Below are 18549 nucleotides of genomic sequence, written 5' to 3'. Positions count from 1 at the left end.
AACACTTATTACCGTAATGATAGACAAAGTGGCACTACGTGCATTTCCCTAACGGAGGACTTCTTGTGTAACAAGCGAGAGGCTCTACGACGTTCATCAAATTGCGTTTCTATTTTAAGCTTTAAGGTAACACGTTTCCACGCCTATTCCGAGAAAGGGGAAGAGTTTACACGTTTCATTTTAAGTTATGTATCGTGAGGTGATAGACATTATTGTGTGAGCTACATCAGCTGATAGGACGACAGGTAAATCATGTCTGTTTATCCTTTCTATCGCTCATACTGTTCTTGTTATCACCGTATTTTACATTGTAACGTAGAAAAGCCAACTTCAGAGAAATTTCAGAGTTGATAGCGCCACTTTTTGTTTGCACTGATTCTCTCACCCCGCAATTTTTCTTTTCTAGGTGGTTCCATTGCGAGTGATTAAAAAGTAACATACCCTTTCAACCTTCCAGGCCGGTCCTGTGAATGACCACACGAAATGCACTGATGACTGGACCCAGCCCTAATAATGATCAATGGTATGGGTTGTTTTTGTTGTTGTTTTTATTTATCTGTTTGAATTTCTTCCGGAATGCAATGTTTTCAGGTGACTGAGATTTACTTGCTTTGTTTCAGATATTGTCATAGTGTGCCATCCTGTCTCCGTGTGTATACCTGTGGGCCACAAGGTGACCCTCAGTGTTCAGGCTGAGGGCACCGGGAACCTCAACTACCAGTGGTTCACTGCGGATGAAAATGATGTCAGACATGAGGTACGAGACAATAACAACTACAATAATAATAATAATAATAATAATATAATAATGGGGTGTTTGTTTTTTAATATACCTCTCATAATCATTATTAATTTTTTTAAAAATGCCTACACAATAGGATTTTTTTGTTGCACTTCTTTTGCACACATGAACAAGATGTCAACTTAATAAGGAGAGACAGATGGGGCTGGGTATCAAACTACACAACTTGTAGACGCCAACAAAGCTGCTTTATTAGCATCAAGTATTTGATGCTCATACCAGAACTTCAATAACTAAGGAATAAATCTCAAATTTGTATTTTGTAAAACTGATGTGCACAGGAAAAATGCGAATGTGCTGACACGTCCAACTGAAAAGGTGGAACCCACAAATTCACTGAAACCAGACTTTGGTCTGCTTTGGTTTGTAGTTTAGGTTTTTTTTAAAAACATTTTAGATTTCTAAAAAGCCAAGGAGCCGATTTCTAAAACCAAAGATGTGTAACGACAAACAGTTTGTAATTGCTCTTAAAAAAAAAGTATGGTAATGTCAGGAACCCATATTGAAATCAATGTATCTCACAGACACACACACACACACACACATACATGCTCTTAGGAATTTCCTCCATTGTATTTCCTTTAATGTATTTAGATGTATGTATAAATTGCCATTGCACTTTACATATTATGCACATCATTTCACATCAGTCTATGTACCAAAAATGATAAATTATCATTGGTTAGATATTGTTGGACAGCATATTTTGTACCCCTCTATTCTATTTGTATCATTACTTCCTGTGCTTATACAGTTCCATTCATGTACACAAATGTGTTCATGAATGGAAGCATTGCAGTGTGAAGAATCTCCCCCCAGGGAGAAATAAATGACTTCTGTATTCTTATTGTAGGTGTGTTGGGGAACTCAAGCAGACCTGACTTTCAAAGCCAAAAAAACTCAGTTATTTGTGTGCCGAGTGAATAATCACTTCTGTAACGTGTTCAGTGAATGGGTGAGGGTGAAGGTGCTGGACATCGATAAATCAGGTACGACAGCGTCATCCTCCACGCACCTGTGTGCCATGCATGTTTGTACGGTAACAACGTGGTGTTGAATCTCCTTTGCTTTCTTTCCAAACTTCAGGTTTGCCAGAGCAGTGGACAGGTGAGCCCCACATTGCTGTCAACCCTGAATCCAAGAGAGTCCAACAAGGTGCAAAACTCACCCTCCGCTGTGCTGCCTTTGGTAACCCAGCTCCACGTTATCAGTGGTACAGAAATGGACATCTGATCTTGGACACAATAAGTGACACACTGCAGGTAAGGACAGATGAGTGTTTACTTACTTCAGTGCTAATAAAAGTAGTTGTTTACATTGGGCAATTGTGCTGGCTGTGACTCATGCACCCTTCGCTGAGCATGGACCTGATTTAGAAAGCGTGGTTAATATGTTGCTAAATGTTTTGTTGCCAGATTGTAATCTGTTGTGTTACCTGTAGATTGACTGTGCCACAGCTGCACATGGAGGCACGTACCTGTGTTCAGTGTCCAATGTGCTACAAGAGCGATGGAGTGAAGCAGTGGATGTTCACGTTGGTAAGTCAGAAATTAAACTATATATATATAAATGTGTGTGTGTGTGTGTGTGTGTGTGTGTGTGTATATATATGTATATATATGTATATGTATAAATATATATACATATATATACATATATATATACACACACACACATATATATATATATATATATATATATATATATATATACACACACACATATATATACACATATATATATGTATATACACACATATATATACACACACACACACACACACACACACACACACACATATATATATATATATATATATATATATATATATATATATATATATATATATATATATATATATATATATATATATATATATATATATATATATATATATATATATATATATATATATATGGGCTCTGCAAACATCAGTGTTTTCCTGAGCTTAACATTGCAGCTTCCACTTTCATGACTTTCTTCATTTTCAATGAAGAAGGCCTTTGCTGAAAAAAGATACTTTTACACTCATTTCATTCTTCAGCATGAAAGTTTTTTTCCATTATGCTGATGGTACTTTCCATTTCTACAATGTAAAAAGGAAGTTGTTTGAATCCAAATAGTATTTGCCCTGCAACACACAACAGGAAAGTGATGTAAAGTGAAACCTCTTGCAGTGTTTATCCTGTTTGCTGTTGATGTATGTACAGTGTGGAAGTGTGAAAAGAAATGTTTTTCCTGTAATTCAGGTTGTGATTCTAAGTTTCTTGTTTCTATAGTGCCGATTGATCCACTTCGTCCTGCGGCACCAACAGGTACACTTTCATTTTGGTGGGGGAGGAAATCTAGATGACACTTTTCTCATGTTGCCACAAATAGACTATAACTCTGATCTTTTTTTTTCTAGCTTCTGACAAAGTTGCCCTTCTTATTGGAAACTTGAATTACTTCAGCCACCCTGGTTTGATGGCACCCATTATGGATGTACATGAGCTAGCTAACCTCCTGCAGCAGCTGGGCTTCAGGGTGGTTTCCCTGCTGGATCTCACCAAAGATGAGATGCTGGCTGCTATTGACAGCTTCATTCAGCTCCTCAACAGAGGAGTTTACGGTGAGTATAATTAACTACACAAACAAAACAATGGCTTGATTCTGGAATGTCCTTTGTTTTTTTTCATCTTCTGAGGAATGTTTGCACAATAAAGGAAATATCTCAGAACTTCCTTTTTTTTTCAGGCTGTATCTATTGTTCTCCAATTGTCTGTAGTCATGAACCAAGCGGATATATAGCTGTATTCTTTTCAGATCCTGCTGTATATATATATATAACAAAACAGGAAGGTTTTCTTACTTGACTCTGTGAGTGCCCTGTAGTTGTTGTTTTTTTAAATGTATTTTAATAGAACACATCTTACTTTTCAGACCTCAGGCAGCTGCCCATGTGGGACTTTCCTATTTATTCTGATTGTCATCATCAGTTCTATCGGTGTAGCAACACTAACTAAATGTGTGTTTCATCACTATTGACAGGCCTTTTCTACTATGCTGGACATGGTTACGAGCGTGCAGGGAGGAATTACTTGGTAGCTGTCGATGCTCCTCAACCATATCGACCTGAAAACTGCGTCTGCGTACAACGAGTGATGCGAAGCATGCAACAGAGACAGACTGCCCTGAGTGTAATCCTCCTGGACACATGTAGAAAATGGTAAATGCAAGAACTGATGTTTTTTTTCCATTTATAGATTTTGACATAAGTAAGTTATCTGAATTTTACTGTGTTTGTGAATTAATATAAAAACTTAATTGTTAAGGTACAACCAGGACTGCACACTATCAGCCATCATGCCAATGGGGCCCAGCGGGAATACTGTTTATGGTTATGCAACGTAAGTTGTTATTTTTAACTGCTTGTTCTATTTAATTAAAAACACAGAAATTAATCCATAAAGCTGCTGATTTGCCTGCGTTATTGCAAATATTTATATTTTTACCAAATTTCTCTAATTTGTCTAAGAACACGACTCTACAGTACATCAAACATAGTTAAGTGTTGTTAGCCTGATGGCGTGTGAATGATATTTGTTTATGAACCAATACAGATGTGAGGATGCTGAAGCCTTCGAGGTCCAGGACGGTGGGAAGAGCACTGGAATCTTCACAAAATACTTGATCAAGCACATCATGCAGTCTGAGAAAGTCACACACGTCTTGGAGCAGGTGTCGGAAGGTAGGCATCTCAAGCATGACTGAATATGTGGGTCTGAAATGATGCTGGAACAAGGGTAGCTGTATTCTTTTCAGATCCTGCTGTGATTTCAGTATGTGAGAGGACACTGGGACTACTTCCATTAGGCAGACAGTTACGCAGATCCAGGGTAAACAGATCTGAAGGGAACAGTGTGTTCTTTGGTCTGTTGGATGAGCGGAAGACATGTTTTCTAATGTTTGGCAGCACTTTACAGTAAGAGTTATTGACTCTGGGCTTGTGAGTGTAGCTGTTAATGATCAAGTCAGTCATGAAGCTGTCCTCCCCTGTGTTTGTCTGCTTTGTCAGGCTTTGCTAAACTAATTTTTCAAGGTACCATTAGCATGTGACCTCATTCTCTGGAAATTCACACTGTTGGCTTGAGAACAGCACGAAACCTGAGAGCTGCTGAGTGTTGGACAGCTGCTCTACCATTTGGGCACTCTCCCTCCATTGCTCACAAATCAGCTCTACCAGGGCAGGGCACCCTGTTGACGGGCCTGCCTGCTTTATGTGTGTACTTTTAAACATTTATATATGTTTTTTTTTTCGCTCATCCTATCCAGGATTTTCTTGGAAATGGAATAAGGGATGATGATAACCTTGCTCATCCAGTTCAGGAACGTAATGAGGAAAACTCGATGCCAAATCTGTCTAAGGCCAAGCATAACTTGATAACTCTATCGGTTTATTTCCCCCCACTAAGGAGGTTATGTTTTCACCAGCGCCTTTTGGTTACTTTGTTTGTCGCCTGGTCTCATTTCACTGAACTTGGTGAAAAAGTGCAGTGTGGTCCACAAAAGAAATCATTACATTTTGAGACCATGTTACATAGCAAAACAACTACATTCTTTTACTATCTCTGCCAGCTGGGTTATGGGCGGAGCATGAATATCAGTTGTAAGATACAGGACGTTGGCACGTTCTAATCTTTCAATTTAAGATTTAGTAGAGTTCTGCACTATTGTAAATTTGAGGGGGGAATTGACTGAGTCTGGAAACCAGAATGTGACAGAGAGGAATATAAGCATGTTGTAACATGTCTGCTGTGACAACTTCATACTTGAGATTAATCACATAACCAGAACACATCTGCAAATGACTACACTTACTGGCACTGAATCAGTGAGAAAAGAATCGCAGTAGGTTAAAGACCTCTAAGTTGACACGTTCTTTTAAAATAAAATAAAAAATTAGGCTTCTTATAATGTTGCAAAAAACTGCATCTTTTTGTGACATTATTGTCAGCAGCGCTCTAAGATTCTGTTCCTCCCTTCTCATTTCTTTTGGCCAGTCATCACTTTTTTAAAAAAAATTCCCGATTCCTTCATATTGCATGTGTTGACTCTTTTTTTTTCCCACATGGAATTTTTCACGTCATTTTGTCTGGTCAGTTGCTATAAACATGAATCGTTCTGTCCTTTTCTAAATTTCTCTAAGTTCCTTAAAGTCAGCCAGGCAAATCTGGTTAACTTTGTCCAAACATCACTCCCTGTCATTGCAAAACATCTGCAACCCCATGATCAATTTAAAGATTTTCTGAAGACTTTCTTAAGGAAATATGAAAAAGATTGTCATTTTACTTTTAGTTGTGAATTGTATCCTCTGTTCTAGGTACCACATTAACCTGCATTTCTTCCCTCTTCTTCAACCAGATGTAAACAGAGACCCGCTGGTCACAGGCAGGCAGGTGGTGGAGATCAAACACACCCTGAAGGAACCTCGATCACTTGCAGATCCAGTTCGGACCACCGGCCACACGAAGGAACTACACCAGAGAGATGTCTGCTGGAGACAAGCAAATGGTAAGTAGGAGAAAAGTGTCCTGTTGCTTTTTATTAAATTGCCACACACACAAAAAAAGAGAATGAATGAATTTGCAGTACTTCATGATTTGTGAGAGCGATTGTTGTGTTTGTCAAACCCACACCTCCTACACTACAGCATGTGACCACCTGTGTTGTGGTTTAATGCGGTATTTTCAGGACCATTCAAAAAACAAAAAGTCATTGTGATTAATCGAAAGAGTGAACTGGTTCGTGTATATTCCTGTTTTAAGACAGGAAGTAGATGTTTTTTAATACTTAATACTTCCTCAGAATTACTTATTAACGTTTTTAAAGATAAATCTCATTAACACGGGCCAATGTCAATCTCGTCCAGGCGAGATGAATGATAAAAAGTCTGTGGCTGAAATTAAGAGCATGGCTGAAAGTGACTAAGTGGTTAATCAGTGGCTTACCAAATTCAGTTTCTTTTACTGTCTCAACAAGTGACGACTTCTTAACGTGTCTTTTCAGAGCTGCCAAGAAAGAAGTGCCTGATGTTCCTTTGTAAAGTAGAAGTAGAAGTCAGCTTCTCAGCTTTATACTCTAATGTCTTGTTGGTGTTTGGTGCCATTAAGACTAAAGGCCCCAGAACTGAGGACTGCACCATCACACTGACAAGCACACCTGTAAGTATTTATTGTTACTTTAATCTATGCTTCTACTGTCCCATATATGATCATAAAACCATAAGAATCCCACACAATGACACTGTTGTAGCATGACTCCTTCAAGTTTGAACACCCAAAAAGTGGAAAGAAAAAAAAAAAAAATTCCACAACTGTGCTTTCACCTGTGGAGGTCACTGAAGATTTTTGTTACTTTGATACTTGTAAATTCCTGAACATGAACTCGATCTTTATCATTAATTCCACATTGCTCACTTTTGACGCTGTCAGTTTCCATTTGCCAGCAGAAAAATGACCATTCACCCACACATTTCACATGTCTGAGGAAGCTTTGACCATATATAGACTTCCACCTTCCACCCTGCGAAAGCCACAGAGATACAAAATAGGAAGAAGTTATCTGCTGCACTTATCTTAGTGTGTGAGACATCTGTGCTTGTTTGGACCACACTGACATCTGGTGGCTGAGTCGTAAATCGTACACGTTTTTGATGCAATTGGTTGTGGAACAAAAAACAAAAAAAAATTACTAACAAAATGTTTCATTTTTTTAGCCAATGGAAGACATATTTTCCGGCCCAGGCAGGATGGAGGAAATGGACATACTATGTGAAAAATCTAATAACCCAGACTACACTTTGCGGCTTTGTGGTCTACAAAAGCTCAAGGTATGTACTTGTTCATGTATATTCCCAGTATCATCATATGAGGTCCTTGCAGTTAAATCTGTTAAAAAAATATATAAAAATTGTCTTTTATTAGGAATCGCTGATCATAAAGGTGGATCTACACTATACTCACACGGAGAGTAAGCAACGTTTTACAGAAAGTCAACAGCTGCACATAGGAAAACCTCTGGTTGCATCGTGGAAACTGTACAAGACAAATCACTCAGCACCAGCCAAGAAACAGGAGGGCGCTTCGACTCAAAGTACGGGCGACATTTCAAAGAACAAACCTCAGCTGAAACAGACTGTGGATGGTTCCCGTCGCCCTTTCACAAGGAAGGCCGAGTGTGCTCCTAAAGTTACGCAGAGAAACGAACCTGAAGAGAACGATGAGAGTGAACTACAAGACTTTAATTATGGACATTAGATCTTTTTTTTCTGTCTTATTAATGTAAATAGATGAAGTCATTTGATGTGTTGTACGGTTGACAAGGGACCAGTGTTCATACATCCTTTTGGTTTGTGGTGAATGATGATGATGATGATACTGATGATGATGATGTATGAGTAAGTGTGTGTGTGTGTGTGGGGGGGGGGGGATTTCGTGTGTGTCACAAGCCTTTAAAAGTTGGCTCAACACTGACTGACCTTTAACACTTTATTTTTGCTGAGCACTGATTTATTTACAACTTGCATAATATTCGGAAAAATGTCACAAGCGTGTTAGTGACCCCCCCCCCCCCCCCCCCAATCGCGAGCTGGCTGGCCAAATTAATTAATTTAAAAAATAAAAATATTTATCGAACACAAACAAGCCATATCTCTTTCATTCGTCATTCGAATCATGCAAATAGAGTTTAAGGTTTCAACATTATTTTATTTTTTTTAAAAAGAAAGATTCATGAAATTGAGTTTTTTGATGGACAAGATTACATATCATACTTGAATAAATAAGAAATACAGGATGTGTTGTGAGATGCTTAAATGTACTCTTTAACTGAAGTTACTTGTAACTTACGTCAGAGTACTGTGATAGCTGGGATGCTATGTCGTCTTTGGTCGTGGTAAGTAAATCGAAACAAAGCCACCCACTGTTTAAAACTCCGTCAGAGGGAACAGGGGGAGTCTCTCTGTTCTATGAGTAACGTTTACATTCCAGTGTACTGAGACTGTAATGTCACTGATTGATTCATGTCAGACAAAATGAGCGTCATCAACTCCCGGTAGCTCGCCGTGATCGTATAGTGGTTAGTACTCTGCGTTGTGGCCGCAGCAACCCCGGTTCGAATCCGGGTCACGGCAGTGGGAAGTTTCTTGTTATTTTGAGTGTCACTCTCAAATGAGAGGAGATTTGGCACCAGACCGCTGCAAACACGGTACGTTAATATGTATACAATTACATTGGCTTTCATATAATAACATTTATCCGTGTTTTTCTTTTTTCATGTTTCAACTGCATTTAATTGACTGTATTCGCTACCAGCAGTGAGCACACGTATATTTACTGCCAGTGTTTTCAAACCCACCCTACGTTCGGAAAAATAAATCCCGCGTGAAGTGTGCCAAAGTGATAATATCAACACTTACTTTTATACAGTCACATTATACAGACGAATTTCGTCGTAACGCCGGCATAAATGAAACTTAGATTATCTTAAAACTGAAAATTTTTTCGGACACTCCTTAACGCCCAGGAGGTCGAAGACAAGCTAAAATTATATATAGATATCAGTGTATCTACATGAATTCCATGCAGAGTAGCCACTGTAGGCTTCTGCAAAACTGCACTAACGCGATCTGGCCTGCAGGTGTCAGTCGAACACATCCAATCCTCATCGTCATGAGGCGGGAAGTGGAAATAAAACAAATAATTTATTTTCAGTATCATACTAACAGAAAAGACAAAAAAAAACCTAGCCACGCTTGGCTCCATTTGCAAATAGAAAAACAACATAAATTAATAAATCATACAGATGTTTTTTTATTTGGATCAATAAATTTTGTTAAAATGTCATCTCCCAGCCCAAAAAAGTACAGCCTGACTTGTTGTTTTTCTTAATGTGCATTTTTATCACATTTTTGTGGTCGAAAAGCACCACATCGTTTTGAAATATAAATAAAATATAGCCCTATATTTAGCTGTAAGACCAGAAATGTGGCTGTGGACGATATCCAAGAAAAATGAGCTAATTTTAAATATTAAATCAAATAAATTCTTATAATGACTAAATTTGATACTTAAACATTTTCTCTATTAGGACAAACTCCGGCGTTGGCAAAACAATATTGGAGAAAATATTGGGAAAATCCACCCCCCTGTTGGTTCCCTCTGACGTCATGTTTCATTGGGCCCCGCCCCGCGTGTTCAAGTGGCAGCGGTGAATGGTGAAAGATAATCCGCACACAACTGAGTCGAGCTGCTGTGGAACTGGATGCAGGCATCCTTGGATTCTGTTCCTAGCACGGGCCCACCGCACGACAACTTACCGAGACCACAATGGTGTACGCCTCGGCGGCTGTATCCGTGGCTGCTGGTCGTTTAGGGGACCGGGGAATGTGGTCAATGTGACATTCATTTGCACGTTGGTGTTGAGTTTATTGTTCTGGTCCTAGACGCAGAGCAGCGATTCTCTGAGAAGATGTTGAGCCGATTTATGAGTGGAAGCATCAGGAATCTTGAGCGGGAATATAGCTGCACCGTCAGACTGCTGGATGATACGGAATATACCTGCACCATTCAGGTTAGTCACCTGTCACACTATCTATTCAAAGAGGGTCAAGATGTGTGAAAGCCGGCAGACAGAGGAGCCCGTGCTGGAGCAGAGGGACAGCAAGTGCCTCCCTGCGTGTCCCGCTGAAGCGCGATTGTAGAACCTGAATTGAAAAGTGTGGAGTTATTTTTGTCATTTCAAATAACAGAAAGCTAATTTGGGGTGATATATTTGCCTCACACGACCCACTATTGTCAGAACACATCAGTGAATTTGCTGGCAGGCTTTCAGATTGTGGAGGACATGGCATACCAAGCCCAGGCTGATGGGATGCCAAAGGAACAGTACACTCTGGAATTTAAGACATTTTGGCAGGGTTGTTTTCCATTGTGTCAGTTTGTCTTTTACCTTACTTCTTATTAGAAGTCATGTTTGCGTTGGCCATGCAGTTTCCCCTGATCCTCTGACATTAATAATGCAAAGAGGGTATCCCATTGCCTTGCTTGAGAACATGCATATTGGCAAACTTGCACGCTGGATTACCACACACTTGTAGCCAAAGTGTGCTAAGAAGTGTTCAGACTTCACTATTTTCCACACTAAAAATTACAATTGCCACACTGAGGAAGACCCATATTTCAGGTAAGATACTTGAAAAGATAAATAAAAGGACTTGCTTGAACCTTTTGTCCTTCCACAAGCTTTGAAGATTATGCAGTTTTATGCTGATGCTGGTTTGATCTAAAGTAGGTGAAAAAGCCTGTCAGATCAATTACGAGACAATTTGTTTCTTTTTGTGGATGCTGCGCTGTTGTTTGGTAGAGGTGTCAAGAAATCCAGAGAGACCTCTTTCGACTCATCAGCAAGACGGAGACACATTAAAGCCTCTCAGCCGCATATGAGGGAAACTTTAACCTGCCATGTGGAACACTGAAACATTTTTACATGGCAGGCTAAATTATGGCTTCTTTCATATGCATCGTCAACAGGCTTCATTGAAATCTCTTTTTTTTCTGCCATGAGCTTACAAGGAATAGATACTGTAGTGAATGTGAGTGAGTGACCGGGCATCAAGATTCTGCACTGAGAACCAAACCAGAGATGGAGTTGGGCCAGACTGGCCGCGGAAACAGCAGGTACGCTCTTTGCAGCAGAGTCGTGTGTTCTGGGTGGCTGACGTCAGCAGAATGGAGGGAGGAGAGCGGTGTGTTCCTCCTCTGGTGTGACTGTTTGGCATGTTGACTATCTTTCTGTCTAAGCTGAGAGAGGGTGAGAGAGAGCGTGCTAATACACCTCACTACCTGGCTGCTAGACTGTGTTCAGACACTTAGTTCAAGGGTGCATTTGAAAGATGGCTGCCTGCCTGGTTGCCTCGCTGGTGCCACATAAGGTTTCACTTTTCAATGAAGGCATCTTCTCAGAACGTTGTTTTTAATCAGCCTTTCGTCGGCACACCATCAATGTCTATTAACAAGCTAGTTGGCTAAAAGATGCCTCACAAATTAAACATCACAGGACTATAAGAAACTTGAATGTTTATTTCTTTGTTTCCTTGTTAATTTCTTTTGCAATTATAGGGAAACAGCAGCATACATTTTTATACCATTCAGTTTTCTGGAGAGTTTGGTCTTGTGTCTTTATTTTGAGATGCTGGGGCTGACCCAGGTCCTTGCTGTGTGCACTTTGCAAGCTCTACATGGGTTTCCTCTGGGTGATCCTGTTTCACCTGATATCTCTGCTAAAAAAAATTCTTTTTTCAAGACAGAATGTTCGAGGGCAGTTTGAAAGCATCTGAGAAATCAGGTAATACAAGCTGTTATGGTCCTTGATGCCTTGCTGCCATGTAAAGGCCCTTACAGACAGGTGTGTGGAACTCTGGGCCACAGACTGAGCTCGAAAGTTCAACAATTTTGAACTTTTGCACAGAGTTCACAGGCATCCTTGCTCTGCGCTCAGCTCAGTACAGCGCAGATATACTCTTGTGCCCCATAACACAGACATTAAATGGATTCGACAGTGCAGGACATCGCACACGCATCCTCTCTGACAGGCCCTTTAGACGCCCCCTTGACTCCAAGACAGCCGCACCGACACACCTAAAATGTTTCCCTTCCTTTCTTTCCTCCTTCCTTCCAAGCTACTGGCCTGCCAAAACCATCATCACTCAGGATGCCATGCAGGACACCCAGACTAGGGAATGCAAAGTAAGAAGCATAACTAGGTCATAATTCTGTGTCTCGCTATCTCCCTCCCTTGTCTCTCTGTGTTTCTGTCCCCCTATGTTTCCAGTGCATTCAGATCTCCGATTATACATCCAATCCCTAAACTTTTTAGTTCTTCCAAATTCAGGTTTCCCCCTGATTGGCCTCCGTCGAGCCTCTCTTTCATTAAGGTATCAACTTTCACATTGACAATGAAAGGAGAAACTCAAAATAAGGTTGCACCTACTCAAGACATCGGGGGGCTTTCAAGAGGAAGAGAAAGCATCTTTTTAAAGTGGCTATAATGTGTGAACTGAAGTTTGGCTTTAATGAATTATGGATCGTTTCTCTGTTTAGGGGAAGAAAAAGTGCGCTCTTATGATTACACAGCCCTGTAGATTTAGCTGTCATGGACTTGCAGGTTGACATGAGTGCCTGAAACCCTCTTTTGCCCCTAGGCTTCTTCAGCTCTCTGATTTGTACTTTAATGCAATGTTGCAGCACAGACTGAGACTTGGCTGCTCCTGACAGTTTTGTCATGTCTGAATTACAGAGAAATGGCATGTGTGGGCTCTGATGCAAATGGCAAAGCTCCGATTACAAGATTTTCTTCAAAGAAAAACGAAAGTATTTGGCTATTATTGCCAGATGTATTATTGGTGAGCTTAAGATATCTAAACGCAGGTTATTTTTCCAAAGTTTGTCTGAAACAGCTCAGCTTGGTCATGTAATGAAGCCTGGTGTATCCCGGTGTTTCACCGCTGGCTTCTGGATGTCCACCTTCAAAACCTTCATGAATGAGGCCCAGTGTTTCTGATGACTTGCATCTCTTCGCATATCAGCTGATTATTATGTCTTTATTTGCACTAACGTAAACGCTTCTTCTTCTTTGCTGCATTCTAAAACGGTGCCAGTGTTCTGTTGCTTCTAATTAACTGCAGATTTATTCAACGGTTGTTTACACAGGGAGTTAATTACAGTGAACTCGCGCTACACTCTGTGAAATGTGGGATTCTTTTTTCTTCTAGTAACTTTTTCTGTAAACCACAACCAATAGATTTCTCATCAAATCTAATTAAACCTCAACCTTTAACTACTGTTGTGAAGAAAAAAAAACAGTTAATAATGCAGAGCAAGTTTTCCTTGAATATTGGTGAGGAGACGAAGAGACAGGGGTGGGTGGGGGCTTCTGCTGAGGTCTCGGTGGGGAGACCGGGGGATGGGGGACTGTGGGTATTGAGGAGTGCTTTTTACTTTGAAGCTCGGTGCCTGGATCTCAGCTGTTGCTACGGTGACTCCACAGTTACTCTAACAAAATGTGAGCTCACTCACTGGACAGGATTCCCCTTCCAAAAGCTCTGACAAAGATGTGGTTGTTAGCACCCACAGAAGGTAATTTATTCCCGGAATGCCATTGGAGGGCATTGGTGGTGAGATGACTAATGCCCCACCTCATCCAGAACCGCTTTCTCATCAGAAATCTTGAGTTTCTCATTTGCATGTAGAACATAACAGGAGATTTTTGGAATTGTACAGATTTATTGATAATACTCGGTATGGTTGAGGGTGCAGGAGGCAGAACATGATGGAAAAATATTTAGCTCAAAAAAATGACGCTTGTCTGTACGGTTTATAATCTTTCCAATTTGTCATATTTGATCGTATCTTTATTTACATTAGCCTTTTTCTTTCACCTTTGCATGTTTGTCCTCTTCCAATTTTGCAACCTCAGAATAATAAAAATGTCACCAACTGGCCCACTTGCTTGCCATCAGTTCTCAGCACAATGAGCTGCTCTACTGTACATTACTCAGACATCGCACTAGGGTGCTAGCTGAATCCATTTAATGCCTTATTGGAATAATAATGTCTAGATACATTCTGGTTTGCAATACATGTGTGAATTGTTCTACTATTCCTCTGACAACAACCCTGTTCAGATCCAGTATATAATAAGTACAAAGGTGAGATGTTTGCTAGGTACCAAAAAAAGACAGTGAATGTGTGTTATGGAGCTGTAAATAGTCATCAACAATGGAAGTAAATCAAGATGTCAGCAGCAGTATTCCACAAATCAGTAGGTAATGTTACCCTGGCTTTTATTGGCCTTTCATTTTTTCTGAAGACATGTACGCATGTCTCTGTAAGGAAAACACTGGAGTGATGAAAATAAATGGAGGCTTAATTCCATTTAACTGCGTGATTTTGTCGTTCCTGTCGTGAATGACGGCCTGTCACACTGTCATTAATTAGTGGGACATTTGTTTTCAACAGAGATTTTAGTAACAGGCCGGTGCTTTTTCTCCTATGAGAGTCAACATTTCTGCTGTTAAATGGGCCCATAATAAATATCAGTTTTAAAATGTACCTCACAAAAGTTCACCCTTCAAAAACTGCCGTTTTATGCAAGTCAGTAAATAGACGAACAAATAAACAACTGTGGGAGGAAACATATTATCCACTTTGGTGGTGGAGAAAATTAACAAAACAGAAAAATCTTTTATGAAAACACTTTTTAATTGATATAAACAAATTAACAAGCATTTAATCAGTTTTTTGTTGTTGACTGTATCATTGAATGTGTCTAAGAAAAAAGGGAAAATTGATACTTGACCAAAACAAAATGGACTAAGCGTCTTAAATGGAGAGATCTTCCACCATGAAAGACAGTTGAAGCAGCATCATCCAGTTTTACTGTACAGCTCCCCGATGGTCGTAGCTGTCTCTTTGCTGACTCTGCTGAAGTGTCCTGCGCCAGGGTCCACCAGGCATTTGCCACGTCTGCCAACGTGCGTGTGATTTTTCCGTTGGTGCGTGCGTGCGTGTGTGTGTGTGTGTGTGTGTGTTCAGAGCTAACAGTGGCTGACGCACTGTTGCTATGCTTCATATGAATGACTAAAATGTGTGTTAGTGCTGAATGTTTTATGAGGAGTAACCTCAGGAGAACGTCAGTTGTATTTACCAGCATCACGATTGGCTGAACCTGTGGCACATGGCTGGTTACAATGAAGGATTACATCACTGTCTCTCAACACGGGGGAGCAGGACAGGACAGCTCTGGCATGCAGCCCGCTCAAATCCATTTTTGTAAATTTGATATGCGGGAACAGCCGCTTGCCTGTTATCAGTCACGTCTGATGATGACAGAGCTGACGCATCATGTCAAGGTTGCCACTGCTTGCTGCTCTGTCTTCGGATGAGGTCCTTAATCCTCACCATTGTACCATCACTGTCTCACACACTTCTCTATATTTCTGGGGAATATTTGATGGAAATTAAACTCTCCCTGACCTGCATTGGCATAAAAGAGCTTCGCTGTATATGAGATGCCAAATGACTCTTTTGTTATGCTCTCTTTGAACCAAGAGCTTACACACAACGTGAACACATTTGGGTTTTCTCTCTCAAATGTCATTAGTTCTCTCTGTGTTGCATCAAGATGCAGAGGCTACTAAATATCAGCTTGTTTGGGTTTGTCTCACCAAATGGTCCTCTCAAATTCCCCAGTGTGTGTGTGTGTTTGTGTGCTGGATAAAGAGCAGGGAAGCAGTCTGTCACTGTGTCGGTAACAGTCTGCTGAGGCCTCCATTGTGCTTTGGGATGTATTGTGTGACAAAGAAGAACAGAAAGGGGCGTGGGGTTATGCTCCACCTGCAAGCATGAATATTAATCCCCCCCCAAACAGAGAAAATGTCCCTGTGCTGGCTGACCTGCTAATGAGAGGACAGTGTTGATCATCCTGCTCCTCACACTCAGAAATAAAGGTGGCAGTAAAAGGGTACAAATGCTGGTTGCTAAGGGAGTTCTAGACAATTATGTGTCCTTCTTCGACTTTTAAAATCACTTTGTTCAGAGTCGGAATGCACGCTTATGGCCTCTCAATGTCCAACATTGTACATTAGAGGACACGTTTTCAAGTGTAGCTGTGAAGAACAGAAGTGTGATTGTACCTCTATATTTTTGGCTGGACCACAGAAGCAGTCCTGTAAATGCGAAGGTCACTGGGTCATCAAGGTGATCACCGTTGCACCATTGGTCAGCGGTTGAGTTGTGGAGTTTCTAATCGTCTGTTCCTGCTTTAAGATAATCGGTGCCGGGCGACATACAGAGCTGCCGCTGCTGCGCATAGTGACCAAATAACAAACAAGCTCCATTAACAGCTAAAAAGTCAAGTAAAGTATGTCTCTGAAGACATTTGAGGTGAGGAAAAAGCAGCACACCTCACTCACTGGCCATCGTGAGTGAATGGGACAAAGATGTATAGAAGCGGAGGGCCACCATATTGAGCTACCGCAATGGAAACTGCATGGACTGACATCTACAGAACTCATCATGGATGTTTTTTGATGCTCTGCAAGCTGCATCACCCTGTTTCTTTCTTAAGCTGGCCACTGAACAGTTTCTCAGTTACACATACAGTTACACTATCTTGGCCACATATTCAGCCACTGCTAACACACAGTCCAGCCATCCAGCCATGTAGCAGCCAGACCTTAATTAGTGTGCGTTGTATTGGGTCAAGTTTCACCATACAGAAGATCCTACTACTGCAGTACAAATGGACTGCAAGGCTACTTAATAATATTTATTTCCTGGTCTTGCCTCATACAGGAGTTAACACGATGCCAGTAAGCCTCGGCTCTCTGAGCTAACTTAAAAGGGGTTAAGCTTTGATCAGCTGTGGATGGTGAAGGATGGATGTAACCTGCGGTGGTGATGCACAGGAGCGATCCACTACCTCCAGCTAGATAGCTAATCAGATAAGAGCTCACTTCAAACGGTGACCTAAATAAAGTGCAATTTGTAATCAAACAGAATTTTAATTGCATTGTTGTGTGACACCCATAACAGCCATGTTTCATTTTGGATATTAGTTATGAGCTACAGCAGAGCCATTTTATGTGTGTATTGGGACCTAGCATGATCAAGCAGTGTGGATGGATGCTCATGGAGGGCAAAGATGTAGCTTTTCAATATGAAATGGAAATGAGTTCTCTTTATTTATTCATATTATGATGGGATTACTGTACCTGGGGCCTGTGTGTGTGTGTGTGTGTGTGTGTGTGTGTGTGTGTGTGTGTGTGGTGAAAAAAGTTCAGTCAGTGTCACAGTGTCACTTTGGTTCTATCCATAGATGTTCTGTCCTTTCCTTTCTCCCCCTTCTTCCTCATTGCTCTCGTCCCGTTTGTCATTGGGCCTTGGGGTGCTCTGCTGTATGAGAGACTCCACCCTTTGTCTTTCTACTTGAAGGCTTTGTGCCTCTGCAGACTTATGAGGAAATAACAGGATGCATTTGTTCTCCTGCACTCACAGTGAAACACGATTTGCTGTAGGATTGGAACTAATGATTATTTTCCTTACTGATTAATCTGATGATTATTATCACGATTAACAATGATTTGTTTAGTTCAGGGGTTTTCAAAGTCTGAGATGCAGGGGCTTTCTTGTAGGGTTACCCTTAGTGGCTCCTAACATTAGTTTTAGTTTCAAATTTGTCTGTATTGGATCCCTTTTGAATTATTCATACTGTGATTGTTCTTTTTTTACTCTTGGAAAGTAGAAAAAATAGTACCCTCCCCCCAAAAAACAACTGCTGAGCCCGATTTTTAACCAAATCACATACAGTTACATAAGATATCCTTTTGATAACTAATATTCTTTCACCTCCATTCTCTGAGCCGCTCTTAAACAGTTTGGAGACCCCCTGAGGAAACCCGCCTCATAATTTGAAAACCTCTGGTTGAGTCTATAAAATACCAAGAGAATTTGAAAAAAATTGCTTGTTACAATTTCCCAGAGCCCAAAGTGACAGATTCAGATGGCTTCTTTCATCCATCTGACAACCTAAAATCCAACGACTTTCATAAATGACAAAAAAGCAGCAAATCCTTCAGTCGGGATTCAGTTTTGTTTGGTGATTACATTTTTTTCAACGAACTGACTAATTTCTCTTGCTCTATTTTG

At 40.5% G+C, this 18549-nt stretch overlaps 2 protein-coding genes and 1 non-coding gene across 5 annotated transcripts in view; all 3 read left to right on the top strand.

Moving 5' to 3' along the window:
- Positions 1-159: 159 nt before the first annotated feature.
- malt3 (MALT paracaspase 3) lies at positions 160-8612 on the top strand. Of its 2 annotated transcripts, none has more exons than XM_086207793.1 (15): positions 160-245; positions 407-523; positions 621-757; positions 1656-1791; positions 1889-2064; positions 2244-2340; positions 3082-3117; positions 3210-3413; positions 3833-4010; positions 4117-4191; positions 4405-4532; positions 6206-6355; positions 6851-7005; positions 7560-7673; positions 7768-8612. In XM_086207793.1, exons 2-15 carry the CDS (start codon positions 514-516, stop codon positions 8098-8100), a joined length of 1929 nt encoding a protein of 642 aa, XP_086063919.1. In that variant the 5' UTR covers positions 160-245; positions 407-513; the 3' UTR covers positions 8101-8612. The 2 variants fall into 2 exon arrangements, with proteins under 2 accessions (XP_086063919.1, XP_086063920.1); XM_086207794.1 differs by having other exon boundaries at positions 171-245; positions 458-523.
- A 291-nt stretch (positions 8613-8903) lies between these two features.
- trnah-gug (transfer RNA histidin (anticodon GUG)) lies at positions 8904-8975 on the top strand. Its single transcript has one exon. It is a non-coding gene; the product is annotated as a tRNA-His (tRNA).
- A 1080-nt stretch (positions 8976-10055) lies between these two features.
- The window catches only part of frmd5a (FERM domain containing 5a), a 60265-nt gene continuing 51771 nt past the window's right edge, over positions 10056-18549 (top strand). For both annotated transcript variants that reach the window (XM_086208984.1, XM_086208982.1), the window contains exon 1: positions 10056-10414. In XM_086208984.1, coding sequence (XP_086065110.1) covers positions 10313-10414 — 102 coding nt within the window. In that variant the 5' untranslated portion in view covers positions 10056-10312. The remainder of the gene's footprint in view (positions 10415-18549) is intronic.

The sequence above is a fragment of the Aulostomus chinensis genome, chromosome 7 (assembly GCF_037954235.1).
Source record: "Aulostomus chinensis isolate RoL2024-O1b breed Wild chromosome 7, RoL_Achi_v1.0, whole genome shotgun sequence".
NCBI lineage: Eukaryota > Metazoa > Chordata > Actinopteri > Syngnathiformes > Aulostomidae > Aulostomus > Aulostomus chinensis.
This window is presented reverse-complemented; position numbering and strand designations above follow the sequence as displayed.